General features: G+C 55.3%; 7 protein-coding genes across 7 annotated transcripts; 3 read left to right on the forward strand and 4 right to left on the reverse strand.

Annotated features, from left to right (window-relative positions):
• Positions 1 to 142: 142 nt before the first annotated feature.
• PV09_00020 (uncharacterized protein) lies at positions 143 to 2,730 on the reverse strand. Its single transcript, XM_016352684.1, has 2 exons — positions 2,115 to 2,730; positions 143 to 2,041 (listed from the first exon to the last, which is right to left on the reverse strand). Exons 1-2 carry the CDS (start codon positions 2,221 to 2,223, stop codon positions 609 to 611), a joined length of 1,542 nt encoding a protein of 513 aa, XP_016218941.1. The 5' UTR covers positions 2,224 to 2,730; the 3' UTR covers positions 143 to 608.
• A 99-nt stretch (positions 2,731 to 2,829) lies between these two features.
• On the forward strand, positions 2,830 to 5,211 carry PV09_00021 (E3 ubiquitin ligase complex SCF subunit sconC). Its single transcript, XM_016352685.1, has 2 exons — positions 2,830 to 4,274; positions 4,364 to 5,211. Exons 1-2 carry the CDS (start codon positions 4,119 to 4,121, stop codon positions 4,709 to 4,711), a joined length of 504 nt encoding a protein of 167 aa, XP_016218942.1. The 5' UTR covers positions 2,830 to 4,118; the 3' UTR covers positions 4,712 to 5,211.
• On the reverse strand, positions 5,133 to 7,800 carry PV09_00022 (GDP-mannose transporter). Its single transcript, XM_016352686.1, has 4 exons — positions 7,191 to 7,800; positions 7,034 to 7,121; positions 6,581 to 6,964; positions 5,133 to 6,488 (listed from the first exon to the last, which is right to left on the reverse strand). The coding sequence occupies exons 1-4, from the start codon at positions 7,452 to 7,454 to the stop codon at positions 6,049 to 6,051; spliced, it is 1,176 nt and encodes a 391-aa protein (XP_016218943.1). The 5' UTR covers positions 7,455 to 7,800; the 3' UTR covers positions 5,133 to 6,048.
• A 576-nt stretch (positions 7,801 to 8,376) lies between these two features.
• PV09_00023 (uncharacterized protein) lies at positions 8,377 to 9,146 on the forward strand (the record flags this gene model as incomplete). The annotated part of the gene is made up of 2 exons (XM_016352687.1): positions 8,377 to 8,694; positions 8,790 to 9,146. The coding sequence occupies 2 exons, from the start codon at positions 8,377 to 8,379 to the stop codon at positions 9,144 to 9,146; spliced, it is 675 nt and encodes a 224-aa protein (XP_016218944.1).
• A 925-nt stretch (positions 9,147 to 10,071) lies between these two features.
• PV09_00024 (uncharacterized protein) lies at positions 10,072 to 11,604 on the forward strand (the record flags this gene model as incomplete). Its single annotated transcript, XM_016352688.1, has 3 exons — positions 10,072 to 10,301; positions 10,458 to 10,761; positions 10,852 to 11,604. 3 exons carry the CDS (start codon positions 10,072 to 10,074, stop codon positions 11,602 to 11,604), a joined length of 1,287 nt encoding a protein of 428 aa, XP_016218945.1.
• A 293-nt stretch (positions 11,605 to 11,897) lies between these two features.
• On the reverse strand, positions 11,898 to 12,950 carry PV09_00025 (uncharacterized protein; the record flags this gene model as incomplete). Its single annotated transcript, XM_016352689.1, has 1 exon — positions 11,898 to 12,950. One exon carries the CDS (start codon positions 12,948 to 12,950, stop codon positions 11,898 to 11,900), a length of 1,053 nt encoding a protein of 350 aa, XP_016218946.1.
• Positions 12,951 to 13,788: 838 nt separating this feature from the next.
• On the reverse strand, positions 13,789 to 15,374 carry PV09_00026 (uncharacterized protein; the record flags this gene model as incomplete). Its single annotated transcript, XM_016352690.1, has 2 exons — positions 13,789 to 13,973; positions 14,030 to 15,374. 2 exons carry the CDS (start codon positions 15,372 to 15,374, stop codon positions 13,789 to 13,791), a joined length of 1,530 nt encoding a protein of 509 aa, XP_016218947.1.
• Between the last annotated feature and the right edge of the window lie 232 nt (positions 15,375 to 15,606).

Genomic DNA, 15,606 nt, shown 5'->3' on the forward strand with positions numbered 1-15,606 from the left:
TTTCGGCATCAACGGCCATGTCAGAACCATGCATCGATCGACCTCATTCATCCACAATCACTTTTCTCGTTCTGTGAAAGTGAATATTCAGCCCGGTTATTGCTGCGCAAGCGTGCTTGGCATGGCAAGTGCCGGGTCACTTCGCAAATCCAGGGCCCAGCAAGGATGTGGACGTGTCACGAGCAGAAACGGCTGAGGGATGGACCATAGCAGAGCGCTTGACCAAGGCGGGGCACGGTTTTGAAAAGAGACGGACGAACCAGCTTATCCGTTGCTGTTACAGGCCCCAGGGCACTTGGGCATACAGAATATACGAACCATACGAACAGTTGCCGCCCACTCAGCCCAGCCAAGGCCGTCCACTGATGTGCAGAAAATGATAACTATGCAAAGAACCAGGATACCACACGGACCTCGCCTTCCAGTCCCAGTATCCTAAATGCAATAAAAAAGAGAAAGCTGAAGAAAGCACAGTCTGCTAGTTACACAGGCCAAAAGAATTTTTTCGTGGGGTATCTTGAGTGAGGTGAACAGTAAAGAAAGAAAAGGGGGCGACAAATCGCGACAAACACTAACTCGATCCCTCTCGAGTTGGTCGCCAGCCTTCCTCAACAGTCAACCTGAACTTCCCAAAGCACCAGGCCTCGTCGGCCGATCACTCGAGAGAGGGTCGGTAGCACGCCGTCGTCAGCGAAGTCCAGGTCGTCCAAGTTAAGATGCTGGTTGTAGCGCCAGCGTTCACGTAGATACAGCTCGCCCTTCTCAGGCGGCGCTTTGCTCAGCTTCATTTCGCCACTCTCGCCAACGACGAACCTGTCGAGATAGACGGCGCTGTAGGGCGCGACTAGAAACACGCCACTCCGATCCTTGGCTTTGCAGTGTATCACGCCAGACAGCTCCTGCATCATACTCTCCTTCTGCATGCCCATCAGATCCGTCGTCTTCATGCTGTCAATCTTGCCGTCCAGAAGCCACAGAGGAGGGCTGTAGCTTTTCCACCAAAAGACGTGCTTCACACCATCCATAGCCCCAATGTGCAACTGCATGGGCACGACTCCGCCCTGGTGATATGTGCCCATCAGCGTCCCAAAGATAAGGTTAAAAACGACCCACACGCTGAAGAAGAACTTCGTGCCATGCTTGGGTAGTTTCAACGAGGACAGAATAAGCGGCACGGCAGGCAAAAGAAAGCGTGCTTCCTGGTGAGGAAAGATAGAGAGGATGAGAGTGCCGAAAACGGCGCCAACAAGGCGCGTGGATGTGTAGAAGCAGTTGGCAAAGATAAGCAGATATGCCGGGCCAAGCAGCTGCGGTAGATTTACGGCAGCATGCTGGTAGATGGGATGAAGACCGTGTTGAGCGAGATTGCTGGTCGCGACGTTGTATAAGAGGTTGTTGAACGGTGTGACGATGGGCGCTTTGAGCGCCGTCGCGAATAGCGGGGTGTCGCGACGGTAAAAGGCGGTATCCATTAGTACAGCGGACACCGCTGTGAGAAGACCAAAGATGACTATCGAGAGAAGTGCAACAGGTTTGCGCCTGAAGTGAGGGAGCAGCTGGGAGGCAGGTACGACTATGTAGGCAGGAAAGGTGATGCGGTTGAAGATGCCGAGTGTGACGAGGAAGGCCAAGACAGCGCAGGCAAATGCGCCCGAGTGCTCCTTGTCCTCAACGACGCGCTGAATAAGGACCAGGCTCCACAGCACGACAAGAGTCTCCACCGCGTTAGAAAATGTGTGCGATTGGTAGGTCCAGGTCACGTAGGAGGAGGCGACAAGCATGATGGCGACACGTCGTTTGCGGGGCGAGTGAACCAGCTCTTGCAGGGCCCAGTCCTCAAGTACAAAGCTGAGCGTGAACATGAGCAGGCGCAAGGTCCAATACACGACTCTTGGGGGCACCTCGCGGCCTAGACCTTCCCATATAGAGCGCAGGATAAGCATAGGCAGGCCATAGATGAGCCACAGGGGAAAAGTGCTTCGTATGGGGTAGTCCGAGGTGAACTCCCACGTGTGGTGCACGGGATAGTTAAAGACCTCACCTGTATTGAACCACGCTGTTGTCAGCTCTCCAACATTCGAGACGGTCGAGACGTTCCAAGACACGGTACGTACCAGCTATCACTTCGGGACCCTGAAAGTTCTCATCCGGGTGAAGGTAGCTTGGTGAAAGCGCAAAATAAATGCGCAGCACCACAAGCAAGAAGTAAACCCTTCTCCACATGTCTAAAGCAGCTCGATTGGCGGGATTGATGCGTAGCTTTATGTGTTACCTGCACAGCGTGGCGGGCAAGCTTGTGCGCATCTCTCAGCCGGGAGAGAGGACGACGCTACTCCGTACAGTCTCAACGAAACAGTTTCTCGCGTCCGGTACAGGCAGAAGATGCGTGGGAAGATGCTGGACGACGGGCGAAAGCTTGTATGAGGAGCGAGGCAATATTGTACGTATGCGCCACAGAAAATGGGTAGGTCGGTCGGACGATACGATGCGAGGCGAGGCTAGGTCGTACGATGCAGAGGGGGGTAAGAGAGTATCTCCCGGGCTAGATAAGAATAATCAAAGGACAGGCATTAAATATTAGGTTGTGATGTCAATTTTTGAGACAAGATTAGAAGGCAAAAGAAGAAAAAAGAGAGCACGCGCGAGAGAGCGAGGGGATGAAGAGGAAAAGTGTGAGTAGTGGACAGTGTGTGGGCGGATGTCTGTGGACGTGTTGGGTGCAAAGACAGGGAAAGACAACGATGAAGGGGAGAAACATATGACCACAAAAACACCTGCGTGCGGGCCCAAATGTTGTGCTTTTTTCTTCTTCTTCTTTTTTACTTCTTTCCCCTTTCCTCGCCCCTTTTGAGCCCAGGACCAGGCCAGTGCTGGAGTTGCTTCGGCCAGCTGTTTATTTTTATTATTATTCGCATTTCTGAGTCGTGACTCGTGAGCTCGTTAAAACTTGGACGAGCGCGTCGTCGCGCGTTAGGCTCCCAGCCAGTCACGTCACGTGATCTACACTGCCAACCAAATAGGTGGCCTTCTTGGCGCTGGATGAGCAGGTGAGCGCCAGCGCCGAAAGCAGCTCGATGACAATGCGAGCGGATGAGAGCAGCGAATGGCCAGGCCAAACGAGAACCAGGAGATTGCATAGTACGATCGAGGAGGTTTACCATTTGCCATGACCAACGTCGAAAATGGCGGACAAAGGCGCACACTTGGCTCAGACAAGATCCCGAGTTTGTTCGGCAATGCGCTCGAGTGACAAGCTAAACGCCAACCTGCTAAACCGTGCTGAGCGGCTCGAAGCCATGGTCACTTTGAGTTCCGACTTCACTGAACGATCTTGCCCCTTAGACGGCAGTTCACGTACGACAGGCTGAGTCGTCGGTCAGAGCAGACAGCCGAAATGTCACTGGCAGCCACTTCGGGTCACCGCGGTGAGCCCGCCGCTGGCCTCGTGCTTAGTTGGTCTCCAGGTTTCAACCTCGCGCAAGCCCGCCAGTGGAGGCTGAGTGCCTGGCAGGCATCCTCCTCACAGGCGAGCCACCATGGTACTGCGAGTCCTAGCACGCAGGCAGATGCGGACTAATTGTGCGAGGATCAGGAACGAGCGACAGGGGAGCTGGGGCCTCGACTGGACTTTGCTGGTAGACTGTGGTGTGGAAGAAGTCAAAAGAGCAGTCCGTTTGGTGCGCGGCATGTGAGGCTAGCGGACGCAGTAGACGGTCTCCGCGGTAGACGGCGTGCAGCACGTCAAAGTCGACTCAGCAGCTGTCGAGAAAATCAAAGGCCTCGTGAAGGAGTCAGACTCTCTTGCTATGGCTTTCTGGGCTTCGTTCGCCTTGTCTGCAGCCTGGTGCACAGACCATCCCCAACTTCACTCAATACAGTACTTTCGCTCTTTTGCGTCCAAACCCTTTCAAACACCGATCCTCAGTCACCGCTCACGCTCTGCTCGTTATAAAGATCGCCTCGCGCTGCCTTCGTCTTCAGTCTCCACCAATCGCACAACTTCCCCCGCTGCCTTGGCTCACCATTCGCCTCCCTCTCGTCCCTCCTGTGCCTCTTCATCCCCGCGGCACCGGTGTTCTCCCCCTCGTCATTCTCATCTCGCGCTCACCAGCTGAATCATGTCTACTTCTTCAGAGCCTACCATTACCCTCACCTCGTCCGACGGCGTTGACATCACCGTCCCTCGCCAGGTCGCCACCCGCTCGGTGCTGATCAAGAACTTGATCGATGATCTTGGCGAGGCCGCTACCTCCGAGCCGGTTCCCATACCCAACGTACGTCGCTTATTTCGCGCTTGCTTCGCCTTTCGTCTCACAGGTCGCACTGGAACCGCTTGTTTTGCTAACCTTGCACATCGTCGCAGGTCAACGAAGCTGTTTTGAAGAAGGTCATGGAGTGGTGCGAGCACCATAAGAACGACCCCCCCGCCACCAACGACGACGATGCCGACTCGCGCAAGAAGTCGACCGACATTGAGGAGTGGGACCAGAAATACATGCAAGTCGATCAGGAAATGCTGTTTGAAATCATCCTTGCCGCCAACTATCTCGACATCAAAGCCCTACTGGACGTCGGCTGCAAGACCGTGGCCAACATGATCAAGGGCAAGTCGCCAGAGGAGATCCGCAAGACGTTCAACATCCAGAATGACTTCACTCCCGAGGAGGAGGAGCAAATCCGCCGTGAGAATGAGTGGGCTGAGGACCGCTAAATCGCCTTGCCAACATTTCGGCAACATGACCAATGGCAGGCTGCGCCACACTAATGACAACGACGATCCCTAACAAACACACACCATATCACTGGTCGGCGTCACGCGGAGTTCTTTTCGACTAAGAAGTGTGAAATTCATGTGTCCATCTAGATCTTTGTGTAACTTCTCCTCTTCGGACGGGTGGCAGATGTCTCGGCCTTTCTGAGACGAGCTCGTTTTTTATCTTTCTTCCATCCCGCGCTTCATATGAACACCAACAAGACGGGTGGCGCTGAGAAAGCAGAGCCCGTTCTTTGCACAGGGTCATACAGATGACTGATGAGAAGCACGGCTAGGTAAGAGGGGTGGAGGGCAGAACTTGCTGAAAACACACAAAAAAAACCATAACACACCATGGAAAACCCCCTCCGCAAGAACATCATGTATGCTGAGCAGTAGTGAATGAAATGATCATATCGATAGAGTAGCGCACCTCCGCACAGTGTACGATTGTGATCGGCGTCTTGAGCTCGCGTGGTCTCTGACAAGTACTACTTTCTCGCTCGTTTCCCCAGGCTCTCTGTTCAGTCCTCTCTCCTCGCTCGCTCGCTCTCCCCGCCGCGTCCCTCCACAGTGTCAGTTCCCAGAACGAGCTCAATTGAAAAAGAAAAAGTGCCACACAAGAGACCTCAGATATTCGGTCCGGGATGCTTCAAAAAGGATTCTCGATTATTCGTACAATCTACCCAAGACGATGGCGAAAACAAGTCAAACAAGCAAACAAAAGACAGCCCTTTACCGCCCTCCCCCTCCAGAAGGAGAAAAAAAATATTGAAAGAATTTCGCGTGCCATGCAATGCGCGCGGCTGCGTACCTGTTAAATAGGACGCGTGCCGCGACGTCTACTTTCCGAGTAGAAAGGAAACGGCCTGCGCCGGGGTAGGGGACGCGCACGACTTTGAGTGGCGCCCTTCTAGTTGGCCCGTTGACTAGGCTGTATTACAAGCAACCATGATTAACAGAGAAAAATGTGGTAGTAGTCCGTCCGTACGCACGTTGCTTTCCGTGTGCGCAGATTCCGTTCCAGCCGTTGCGCCTCTTGGTCTTGAAAGGGGGGGAGGGGGCCGTCCTTTTTCCGTTGTCGTTCTTGTGCTCATCCTCTGCCCATTTCATCTCTTGCCGTCAAGCACAAGCCTCGTCTTGTCTTTTTTTTTGCTTTCTACCTCTTTCAACCTATTACAGAATCTAGTGTGAACATTTAATTGGCAGGAAGTTAAATGGCATCGCCGCCCCTCTTCCCACATCCGCTCCAATTCCGACATCAGTCCAGTGCAACATCTCGAGGCGGGCGTGGTCTACGCTTTCAAGCTGTCCTTCATGCTCTGGCTTGAGGCACTCACGATCGGGTTTGTGGTAGGCAGACTGTCCTTTGGCTTACTGTTCTGTCTGATCTTGGCCCAGGCATATACCAACCCGGATACGAAGCCGACGAAAATGGCGCTGACGCTGCCAAAGGTGACAGGGGCGTCGAAGAAGATGAGGCCGGAAATGGCGATGGGCAGCTTGTTCAGAGCACCCACCATCGAGTACGTGGTCGACGAAGTGACACGCACGCACCAGGCCGACGTGTACGAGATGAAGACGGTGCTGAGACCTGAGAAGATCATGGCCGAGATGATGGCGTTGCGAGAGGCGGGTGGGAAGTTCTTGGCCAGGTTTTCGGACGACCAGTCTTCAAGGATCAAGGAGGCGGCGAGAAGAATGGGAATGGTGAGCAGGTTGTTGTAGAACATGGCTACGGTGGCATTGTACGTCAGCGCCTCAACTTATCTACGTTCGGGAGCGAATAGAAGAATGCAGAAGGGGTAGAGGGTAAGGGCAACGTACTGTCAAAGTCCTTGAAGTTCGTGAGCTTGATGCGCTTGCGCATGCTGAGCACGTACGTTGCCGTGCACAGGCAATTGACCAACATCCAAATGTAGCCCGCGTTCAGGGTACTGATAGCCTCGCTGGTCTTCTCGCCGCTGTGGCCGTGCGTTGCCAAAGCGTGCTGAATGTCCGACCAAGCCGCAATGACGGAGGAGAGGACGATGAGGCCGAACGACAGGAGGGCCATGTTGGTCACGCTGCCGCCAAACCAGAGCACCTCGCCGTAAGCAATGAGGATGATGGTCAGGTTCTTGAAGATGGTGTACACGGGCACGGAGAGATACTTGATGGCCCACGTCGCCGTGTAGATCATGGCGATAAGGAGGAGAGAGATGGGGAACCCTTTGGTACGATCAGATTAGCCGGCCGAGTTCTGGGATCGACGTGGAATCACTTGGGAGGGATGCATACATTTCTTCGCCTCATCCGCGTTGAAGTCTCGGTATGTGATTAGACCGCCTCGTTTGCAGGCCTCGATCACGACCACGCATACCACGGACTGGATGGGCAGTCAGCCATCGTGTTGGGAGACAGGCGACGCTTGACGGCGGAGCGCCCTCGCTCTTACCTGAACACACAGCAGGAAGAAATTCAAGTTGTAATCTATGCCGCCCAAGATGTATTTGTTGGTGCAGGTCATCAAGATGCTGCTGGCGCAGTACGAGAGAATCGAGAGCATGGGGGAGTTCGCGAGGGACGCGGACGAGGCGTACGGAGACCGCGAGGGCGCCATGGCTTCGAATCTGGCTGGGCGGTGGGCTGGGGAAGAGGACGAGTCGTTGTCGTCGGCAATGTCGAGGGTATAGTCGTCGCGCTTCTTCTCGTCCGACATGACAAGAAGGGAGAGGGAGAGCAAGAAAACGGTTTCCAGAAGAAAAAATGTGGCACAAACAAGCCGGGACAAGGAGCGACTATGGTTAGGGGGCGAGAGGATTGCGCGGGACCCACGCGCGAGTGCAGGCGCAGTGACGCTTGGCAGAGCCTTACACAGGCGTAAAATGAGCGCGTTTGGGCGGCGGAATCGCAGCGGGACGACGGATTCAGATCGGCAGAGACGATGCAGACTGGCAGAAACCAGAGGAGATAGAAAGGAGCGAGATCCGATCTGAGGTCGTCTTCGTCGATGTGGACGACCTCAGATCGGAGGAGGACAGGGGACACGTTTGTCGACGACGCAGTGGCCACAAATAGAAAGACGCGCAAATTGAACGGGAACGAGAGCGTCGTACTGCTGGTACGGATGCTCGACAGTCTTGTCCACGAATGGTCTAAGCTGACACGAAATAACACAAAGGGTACGGAAGCGTACGCGGCGGGCTGAGCAGGCCTGCATGGACGGGCGGGAGTGCCAGCGCTGAACAGGCAAGACGGCGCAGACGAGCCCGGGACTGTGGATCAGCACGCCGCACTCTGCTTCGGACGGCTCGCGGCCAGAAATCGAGGCGGACGACAACACAAAGTGACAGGCGAGGAGAGCGACAGCTGCGAACGGCACCGGGTGCACTCTCGACTGCCGCCACGTCCTGTTCATGCGCCGTGTCGTTGTAGCAAAGGCCACCGCTCTCTGAGACACCTCGTTCTTGGGTATTCTCGCACCCAGCGTGCCTTAATTTTTTTTTTCCTTTTTTTTTCCCGCGACGCAAGTCTGGAAGTGATCCTCAGCGGGCCATCTCTTTTCGCGATCTCGAGCGAGGGAGATTTGCAGTCACCTAACACGCTGGGCAAAAGGGCGTGTGTGCCTGTTCGCGTCAGATATGGCGTCCATCGATCCCCGGGTGGCCGCTCTGGTCGACAACCGAGCGGCCGACTCAGACGACGAGGATGCCTTGCTCGCATCCTTGGAGGAGGATGACGACGACCACGCGCTCGCGGCGCTCCGCGAGCAGCGCATGCAGCAATTGCACGACGAAGTCTTGAGAGCGAAGCGCATGCGGGAGGCCGGCACGGGATCGTACGTCGAGATCAGAGACGAGAAGGAGGTCATGGACATCACCACCTCCACCAAGCTCGCCGTCGTGCATTTTTTCAAGCCCGACTTTGGCAGATGTGGTGTCATGGACAGACATTTGGAGGTGAGCACCCACGCGTCACACACAACACACCGCACACCCGTCGTCGCCCACGGACCACGATCGATCTTACGTCCAAGCTAACCTGAGCGGCGCAGGCGCTGGCACCGAAGCATTTCGACACTCGATTCGTCAAGATCAACGTCGACAACGCCCCGTTCTTGGTCGCGAAACTCAAAATTCAGGTCTTGCCGTGCGTGATCGCCTTTGTGGACGGCGTCGGCCAGGACCGCATCATCGGCTTCGAAGGTCTCGGTCAAGGAGACAAATTCACAACGGTCGATCTCGAGGCTCGACTGCTGCGCTGTGGAGTTCTCACACGAGCCAAGATGAGCGACGACGTGGCCGTCGGCAGGATGAGGACCGGCAGGGCGAACATGAATAGGGGGAAGCCCGAGGCCAGCGACGGCGACGGCTACGGCGACGATGATCACGATGACGATGATTGGGACTAACAGGACGCGATGCGCGAGAACGGGCAAGTCGACCTCGAGTAAAGGCCGTCCCCCTAAACGCCCACTGGACACATGTCTTGGGAAGCCAGACACGGGGCAGCGTCAAGCGGACGGGAGATTTTGTTGGCATCGATGTCTGTGGGCACGGCGACATTCACCAGGCTTATTGCCGTGCCGCCTTGGATGGGGGAGCACTGCGGCTCGGTCTGATGAACAGTGGGAATTGCTAGATTCCGCATGGCAGCGGGCCCGCGAGAATCAGGAACAGGATGCAGGAAGCTTGTACGTTCGTAGCGTAGCAGCAGCCCAGGACCGTCGCCGCGACAGCACTCAGCTGGGCGCTGGGGGCGTCGAGAGGGGCGGTCAAGAGGCTCCATTGGGCGTCTCCGCATGCAGGATGAAGAGGGGAAACCGATCAACTGACGCGGCCAGACGCCACCAGCACGCCGACAGCGTCCAAGTCGAGGACGAGCGCGCAACCCAAGCTGCTCTGCTGATCTCACGGTCTGCGTCTCCATCTGCCTCTGCCAGCGTTCTCTCATTCAAACTTTTAGGTAAACCAGCTGGACCACTTCCCTCATGCGGAATGGCGTGCGACGGTGCGAGCGCAGACCCGCCAAACGTACAGGCTCAGAACATGTGACGTCCGTTATCGTCAGGCCTTGCCCATGCAGCGTCATGCATTCGTGTGTGTCTTGCGCGACCGCCGACTTGGCTCCGGCGACTGTGTGGCCGACTGCTGTGTTGAGCTTGCGGACCTCGCATACCCACCGCGCTTCTCTTCGCTGCCTCTGATCGCCTCGCCGCTTGCTCGTGCTCCTCCTGTCTTCTTTTCCAGCCGTCTTTCGTCGATGACCGCATCTTGCTAGCCGCCGTCCTCCCCACTCATTGCGCCCTCCGCCTCCGCCTCCGCCACCAAGCAAGCATGGTCGTGCTCTTAGATCTGGACGACGACCCTCGCCTGCTCGACGCCGCAGATCGCTCTGCCTATGATCACTTCAAAACCCAGCTGCGGGGCCCATTGCTGCGGGCCGGCAATACCCAAGATGCTCTCGCGCACACTGACGAGACCGCTGCCGTCGACGCCGACACCGCGAACGACCAGCGGCCCAATCCAAACCTCAATGGATTCTCAGCCATCCTGAGCTGTTATCCGTGAGCACTGCACTTACCACCGCAAGCCTCTCCCCTTGACCAACACCCAGACGTCGTTTTTGCCAGCTTGCTTTCCTTGCTTGCTTGCGCAATGTACAACGACCCGTCTCAGCGCGAGGGGCTTTTGTGAGCGAGCCTTGACGCTAACACGAGCAGAATCGTGGCGAGTCTGGCGAGCCATCTCGACCTGAATTCCCTACATGATCTCTCGCGTACATGCCGTCAGTTCCGCGCCAATCTGCTCCAACACCGCAAGCAGCTCATCAGCCAGGCACTGCGCTGCTCGCGGGAGAACGAGGCCGGCGGCGTCAAGCTCGCCAACAGGCTCAGAGAAAGTTTTTTCGCTTGGCACGGCAATTACGATTATGCACCGGCGAATCGCATCACAAGCGGTAAAGTTGGACAATGTGCTAGAGACAAAGTGGGGGAGTGCCGCAGGTGCGGCACCATAGTATGCAGGGTACGAACCTCCCGACGAAAGAAAGTAAATCGGGAACAGGCGTGTTCCCCTTGAGGTCTACAGTTCAACCGCTGATACGCGTCGACACAGAACTGCATAGCGAAACCACCGCCTCTTCCCCTGCTGCGAGACCGACATCGTCGTTTATGCAAGACGTGTACGCGAGCACCTCTCGCCTCACTTACAAAACGCCAACTCCTTCCGCGCGAGGATCTCTACGACGACCGTTTCACGCCCTCGTCTTCGCCTTCATCTTCGCCTGCTAGGTCGTTACGCATCCCGACGCCGCCTGTCGAGCCGATCGAGCAGAAGAGAGCCTTCACCGCCCCTGCCTTTGAGTACACTCCGTGCAGCTGCCCCGAAGAGGTCTGGCTGTGTCAACCGTGCGGCCATTCTCTGCGGAGAGCGGACACAGACTACAAGAGAGGCTGGACGTGGCGGGCCAGATACTCGACGTACCTCGGCGTCGTTGGAACGGGCATAGGAGACGGCAACGAAGGCGTGCCCTGTGGCCGCGGCGGCGCCTGCCTGGCTGCCCAAGTCGTCGAACAGGAAGTCGACTGCGATCCGGGAACGCTCCAGCATCTCGAGGAAGAGGCGGAGCAGACGGGCCGAAGCTGGGAGGGGGGCGGGTTCGAGGTGCAGGAGATGGAAGGCGTCGGTGGCGTCGTGAAGCGAAAGATCAAGAAGCTCGTCCTGCTCGGCAAGAGGGTGCAGGAGCACGAGGACGAGCGGAGCGGCAACGCCAGATATCTTAGCCGCGAGGAGAACGGAGAGGTGCGGAGTTGGTGCGCGTGGTGCGAAAGGGTTATTTTATCCGACAACGACAAGGCATGCATTTGAGAGTGGCACTTTGTTTTTTTTTTTTTTTTCCTCTATTCTTTTTGCATTTGCATATATTTTGGTATCGGGCTACAAAGGAAAACAAACGCGGTACCTAGGCTATAATGGAACCATATTGATACTCGACCAACACTATGGCTCAAGTCTCTGCTCGACGCTCACGCTTCGACCTCGTCACTGTCCAATTTACCCCAAGCCTCGTGCCTGGCTACATTTCGCGCAGTCGTCCACTCTTGGAACGCGGAACGCTCGCGGCCGACAGGCAGGCAAAAGGGCCGTCGCCCACTCGGAAGTCAAACCAGCCTCGTGACGAGCTTGCCCTTGTTGCCGCCCTCGAACAGCTTGACCCACGTCTTGGGGACGTCCTCGAACTTGGTGTCCACCACCGTCTCGTTCTCGTCGCTGATCTTGATCTTTCCGTCCTTGACGCCCTGGATCAGCTTGCGGGTGATCTCCGGGTGCTCCTTGGCGAAGTCGAACACGATGAAGCCCTTGATCTGCAGCCGCATGGTGATCACGTCGAACCAGTTCTTGATCCCGTACTTTTCCTCGGCGTTGTAGTCCGCGATGGCGCCGCACGCGACGACGCGCCCGTGGCGGGCCAGGCGCGTCAGCATGAAGTCGAGCTGCTCGCCGCCGACGTTGTCGAAGTAGACGTTGGCGAGGCCCTCGGTCGCCGCCGTCAGCTGCGTCTTCCAGTCCTTCTTGTAGTTGATGCACACGTCCGCGCCGAGCGACTCGACCCACCGGCACTTTTCGTCCGTGCCGGCGAGCCCGATCACCTTCTTGCACCCGACCAGGTGTTTGGCGATCTGCACCACCATGCTCCCCGTCGCGCCGGCCGCGCCGCTGACCACCACCACGTCGTCCTTCGTCGCCTCGCCCACGAAGACCAGCCCACTGTACGCCGTCATGCCCGTCCCTCCCAGGGCACCGAGGTAGTGCGTCACGCTCACGCCAGGTATCTCCTCGCAAGGCTGAAGACCATTCGTGGTGGGTGACATGACCTGGTACTGCGACCAGCCTCCCCATCCACGCACCACACTGCCCTCGGGGAAGGAGGCGTTCTTGGAGGCGAGCACCTTGTAGATACCGCCAGAACGCATCGGCTCGCCCTTGTTGACCGGCGGTACGTACAGGCGTGCCGGGTCCTGGTTTGCATCTATCCACCCTCGCTGGGCGGGGTCGTTGGAGAGATACAGCAGTTCCGTAAGAACTTGGCCATCCTGGAGTTCAGGCAACGGTTTCTCCTCGAGAGTGAATGTTGGATTGGGCCCGTCAAGGACGATCTTGCCGGTCGGCTTGTTGGCAAGAATGAGTGTCTTTGTCGAGGTTGGCAGAGGCATCGTTGCGGAATCAACGAAGGAGGGAAAAACACGAGACTCTTTTGGTGAAAATGAGAGGGATCAATGAGGACACCGTTGTTGCAGCGAAGAGACTACTTGTTCTAGCTATGAATGCAAGCTCTTACAAATATGAAAGTCTGGACGCGTTGCGTATAGATTGGCCAGAAGAGGAGGTTCGAGAATGCTCCAGGCGAAAAAAGTTCTGCATAACCTGACGTGAATGGAACGTCAGGGCCTGCTATACTTACATATTGTGTACCGGGGTAGCATGGCTAATTGAAGTTGGGTGGAATCTTCGGCCGTTAGCTCCGCTTTGATCTGCTTGAACGTCCGCCGTCGAGTTCGTCCGGCTGATAAATTTCGTCGTCAATGTCCTGTCGACACCGCAAGAATAAAGTGGGGTTCACTGTTTTGGAAACCGAGGAACGCCGAAATCGAACAGAGAAACGAAGGGTTCAGGGTCTTGGACGCCCTCATGAAAACGTGCCCGTGTCGAAAAAGTTATGTAATGCATGGAGACGGACGGGTTGATCAGATTGAAGGATACAGTTGCGGTTCGAAAGTTTTATCATGGAATTGTTGTCTGCTTGGGTTGGAATTCACATAAGCGTACCTAGCTCGTTCCCTCTTAGGGACGTCAGAAGCAGTAAGCAAAACGCGACAGCGCAGTGGTGACTGTCCAGGATGACTTCGCCACTGGCAGATCTGTCTCTCTAATTTATTGAAACATTTAGTACTGGAACGCGGCGACTTAGGGGAAGCTAAGCTGTTATATTTTTAGTCTCTCCGGGTAACAGTCGTTGCCGATCAAGAGCATACCAGTCCGTTGCTGCATATTTCAACTACGTGTTCTTAACTTAAAAAAACACTGGACATCTGCAACGGGCTCTAAGATGTGTACTGGTAGAACATTATCACGCTTCCGGGGAATGCTAAAATCAGCTCCATGAACCGGCTCCAGATCAAAAAGCATGATGACGAGCGCAACGAAACTCGTGATCTCGTTCGTAGCAAAATGTCTACCTGAAACAGATCACATTAGCACATGTTTACAAAACGAGCATGTTCGTCTTGATTACCTGGACAGAGCGTCGCACCACCACCGAACGCTCGGTATGCCGCCGGATGGATCTTGTCCTGCTTTTTCACCCTTTCCTCTGTAAAGCGGTAGGGATCGAATGCGTCAGCATCCGATCCCCATATTCGCCGATCCACATGCATGGCACCTCCAGAAATCTGCAATACAGAATCTTTCTTCAAAAAGTACTTGTCGGCAAGCACCGTGTCTGCCATGACGATCCGGGTGGAAGAGTTTTCGGAGCCTACACGTAGCGTTTCCCGAAACACAGACATGAAAATCGGGCACTCGTTTCGGATCTTGGTCGCGTCTAGGGCTTGGCGTTTCTTGTTGATCGAAAGGGTGCCAAAAGCCGCCTGCAGCTCCTCTCGTACTTCATCGAGCAGTCTCGGGCGCGCGAAGATGTGTAGTATAAGCCAGAAAGAAGTTATAGCCGTGTTTACAATGCCGGCAAAGAGGAACGAGAGCTCTGCTCGCGCCAACATGTCAACTTTCCAGCCGTGTCTGACCGATATCTCCACTCGATTTTGGATGAGTTTCGACGCGGTTTTAGTGTGATCTTCACGGAGATAAGTCTCAAGAGCCTTGACAAGCTTCTCGCGGCCTCGGAAGGCCTTGCGGGCGGTGATTGAAGGCGCGACGTTGACCAAAAGGAGGCCGATGCCATGATCAAAGTCCCAAAATGCCTGCTCATTGCCGATATCAGTGTCGATTGGATTTTCGGGTCCATATAAGAAGCGTGCTGTAGCAACGGTGACGAAATGCTGGCAAAACTTCAGAAGATGTTCCTTATTTGATGAGTTGGCAGCATTTTGCAGTCCACCTGCGTAGTCATAAATCAGGTCGGCAAGTTCCTTAGAGGCACTTGCAGAGAGCTCATCCAAGGAGTCACCGGGGGCCATGTAGGCGTACACCATGTCGTGGATCTCTGGAATAAAACCACGGACATTATCCTCACGATTGAGGTTTTTCCTCACAATCTTAACGGTTTCTTGGTCTAAGCCTAGTATACGTTGTGTCGCTTCCGGAATCAAGGGGCTGAAAGACAGATTCTTGTTTCGCTGAACAGAAGCTGCGAGAGCTGGATCTGTGACGACGTACATGCGACTCCACGGCATAGCAATGGTGAAGATTGGATCCTGCGTGCGTATAGCAAGGTCTCGCAGCCATTTCCCACCTTGAGTCACCATGCCAATGAGTGCTCCAAAGTACGGAACCCCTAGTTTGACCACAGATGGCTCTCGAGGATCAACCTTGCGGCACGAGAGACTCTGCAGAGAAATAAAACTTATAAAGGTTATCGAAAGAAGCACTATTAGATCAAGTTGTAATCCTAGGACTTCCATGATCGTTGTTTTGCTCTTGAAGTAAGCATGTAATTGCTGAGGGGTGAGCGAAGGCCTGGGGGAACAGTGACAAAACAGCTCAGCTTTTTTTGTGCGAACAAAGTCCTACATGATTAAACGCGAGAGAGACAAGCTACGCTTGTTACTGGCGCAGCGCCTTAACGTGCTGAGTTCGGGTATTTGGCTTGATAGAGTTGCTGATTGGAGGCGGGGAGAAATGAGCGGAGAATTT

Source organism: Verruconis gallopava (assembly GCF_000836295.1).
Source record: "Verruconis gallopava strain CBS 43764 unplaced genomic scaffold supercont1.1, whole genome shotgun sequence".
In the NCBI taxonomy this organism is placed as follows: domain Eukaryota; kingdom Fungi; phylum Ascomycota; class Dothideomycetes; order Venturiales; family Sympoventuriaceae; genus Verruconis; species Verruconis gallopava.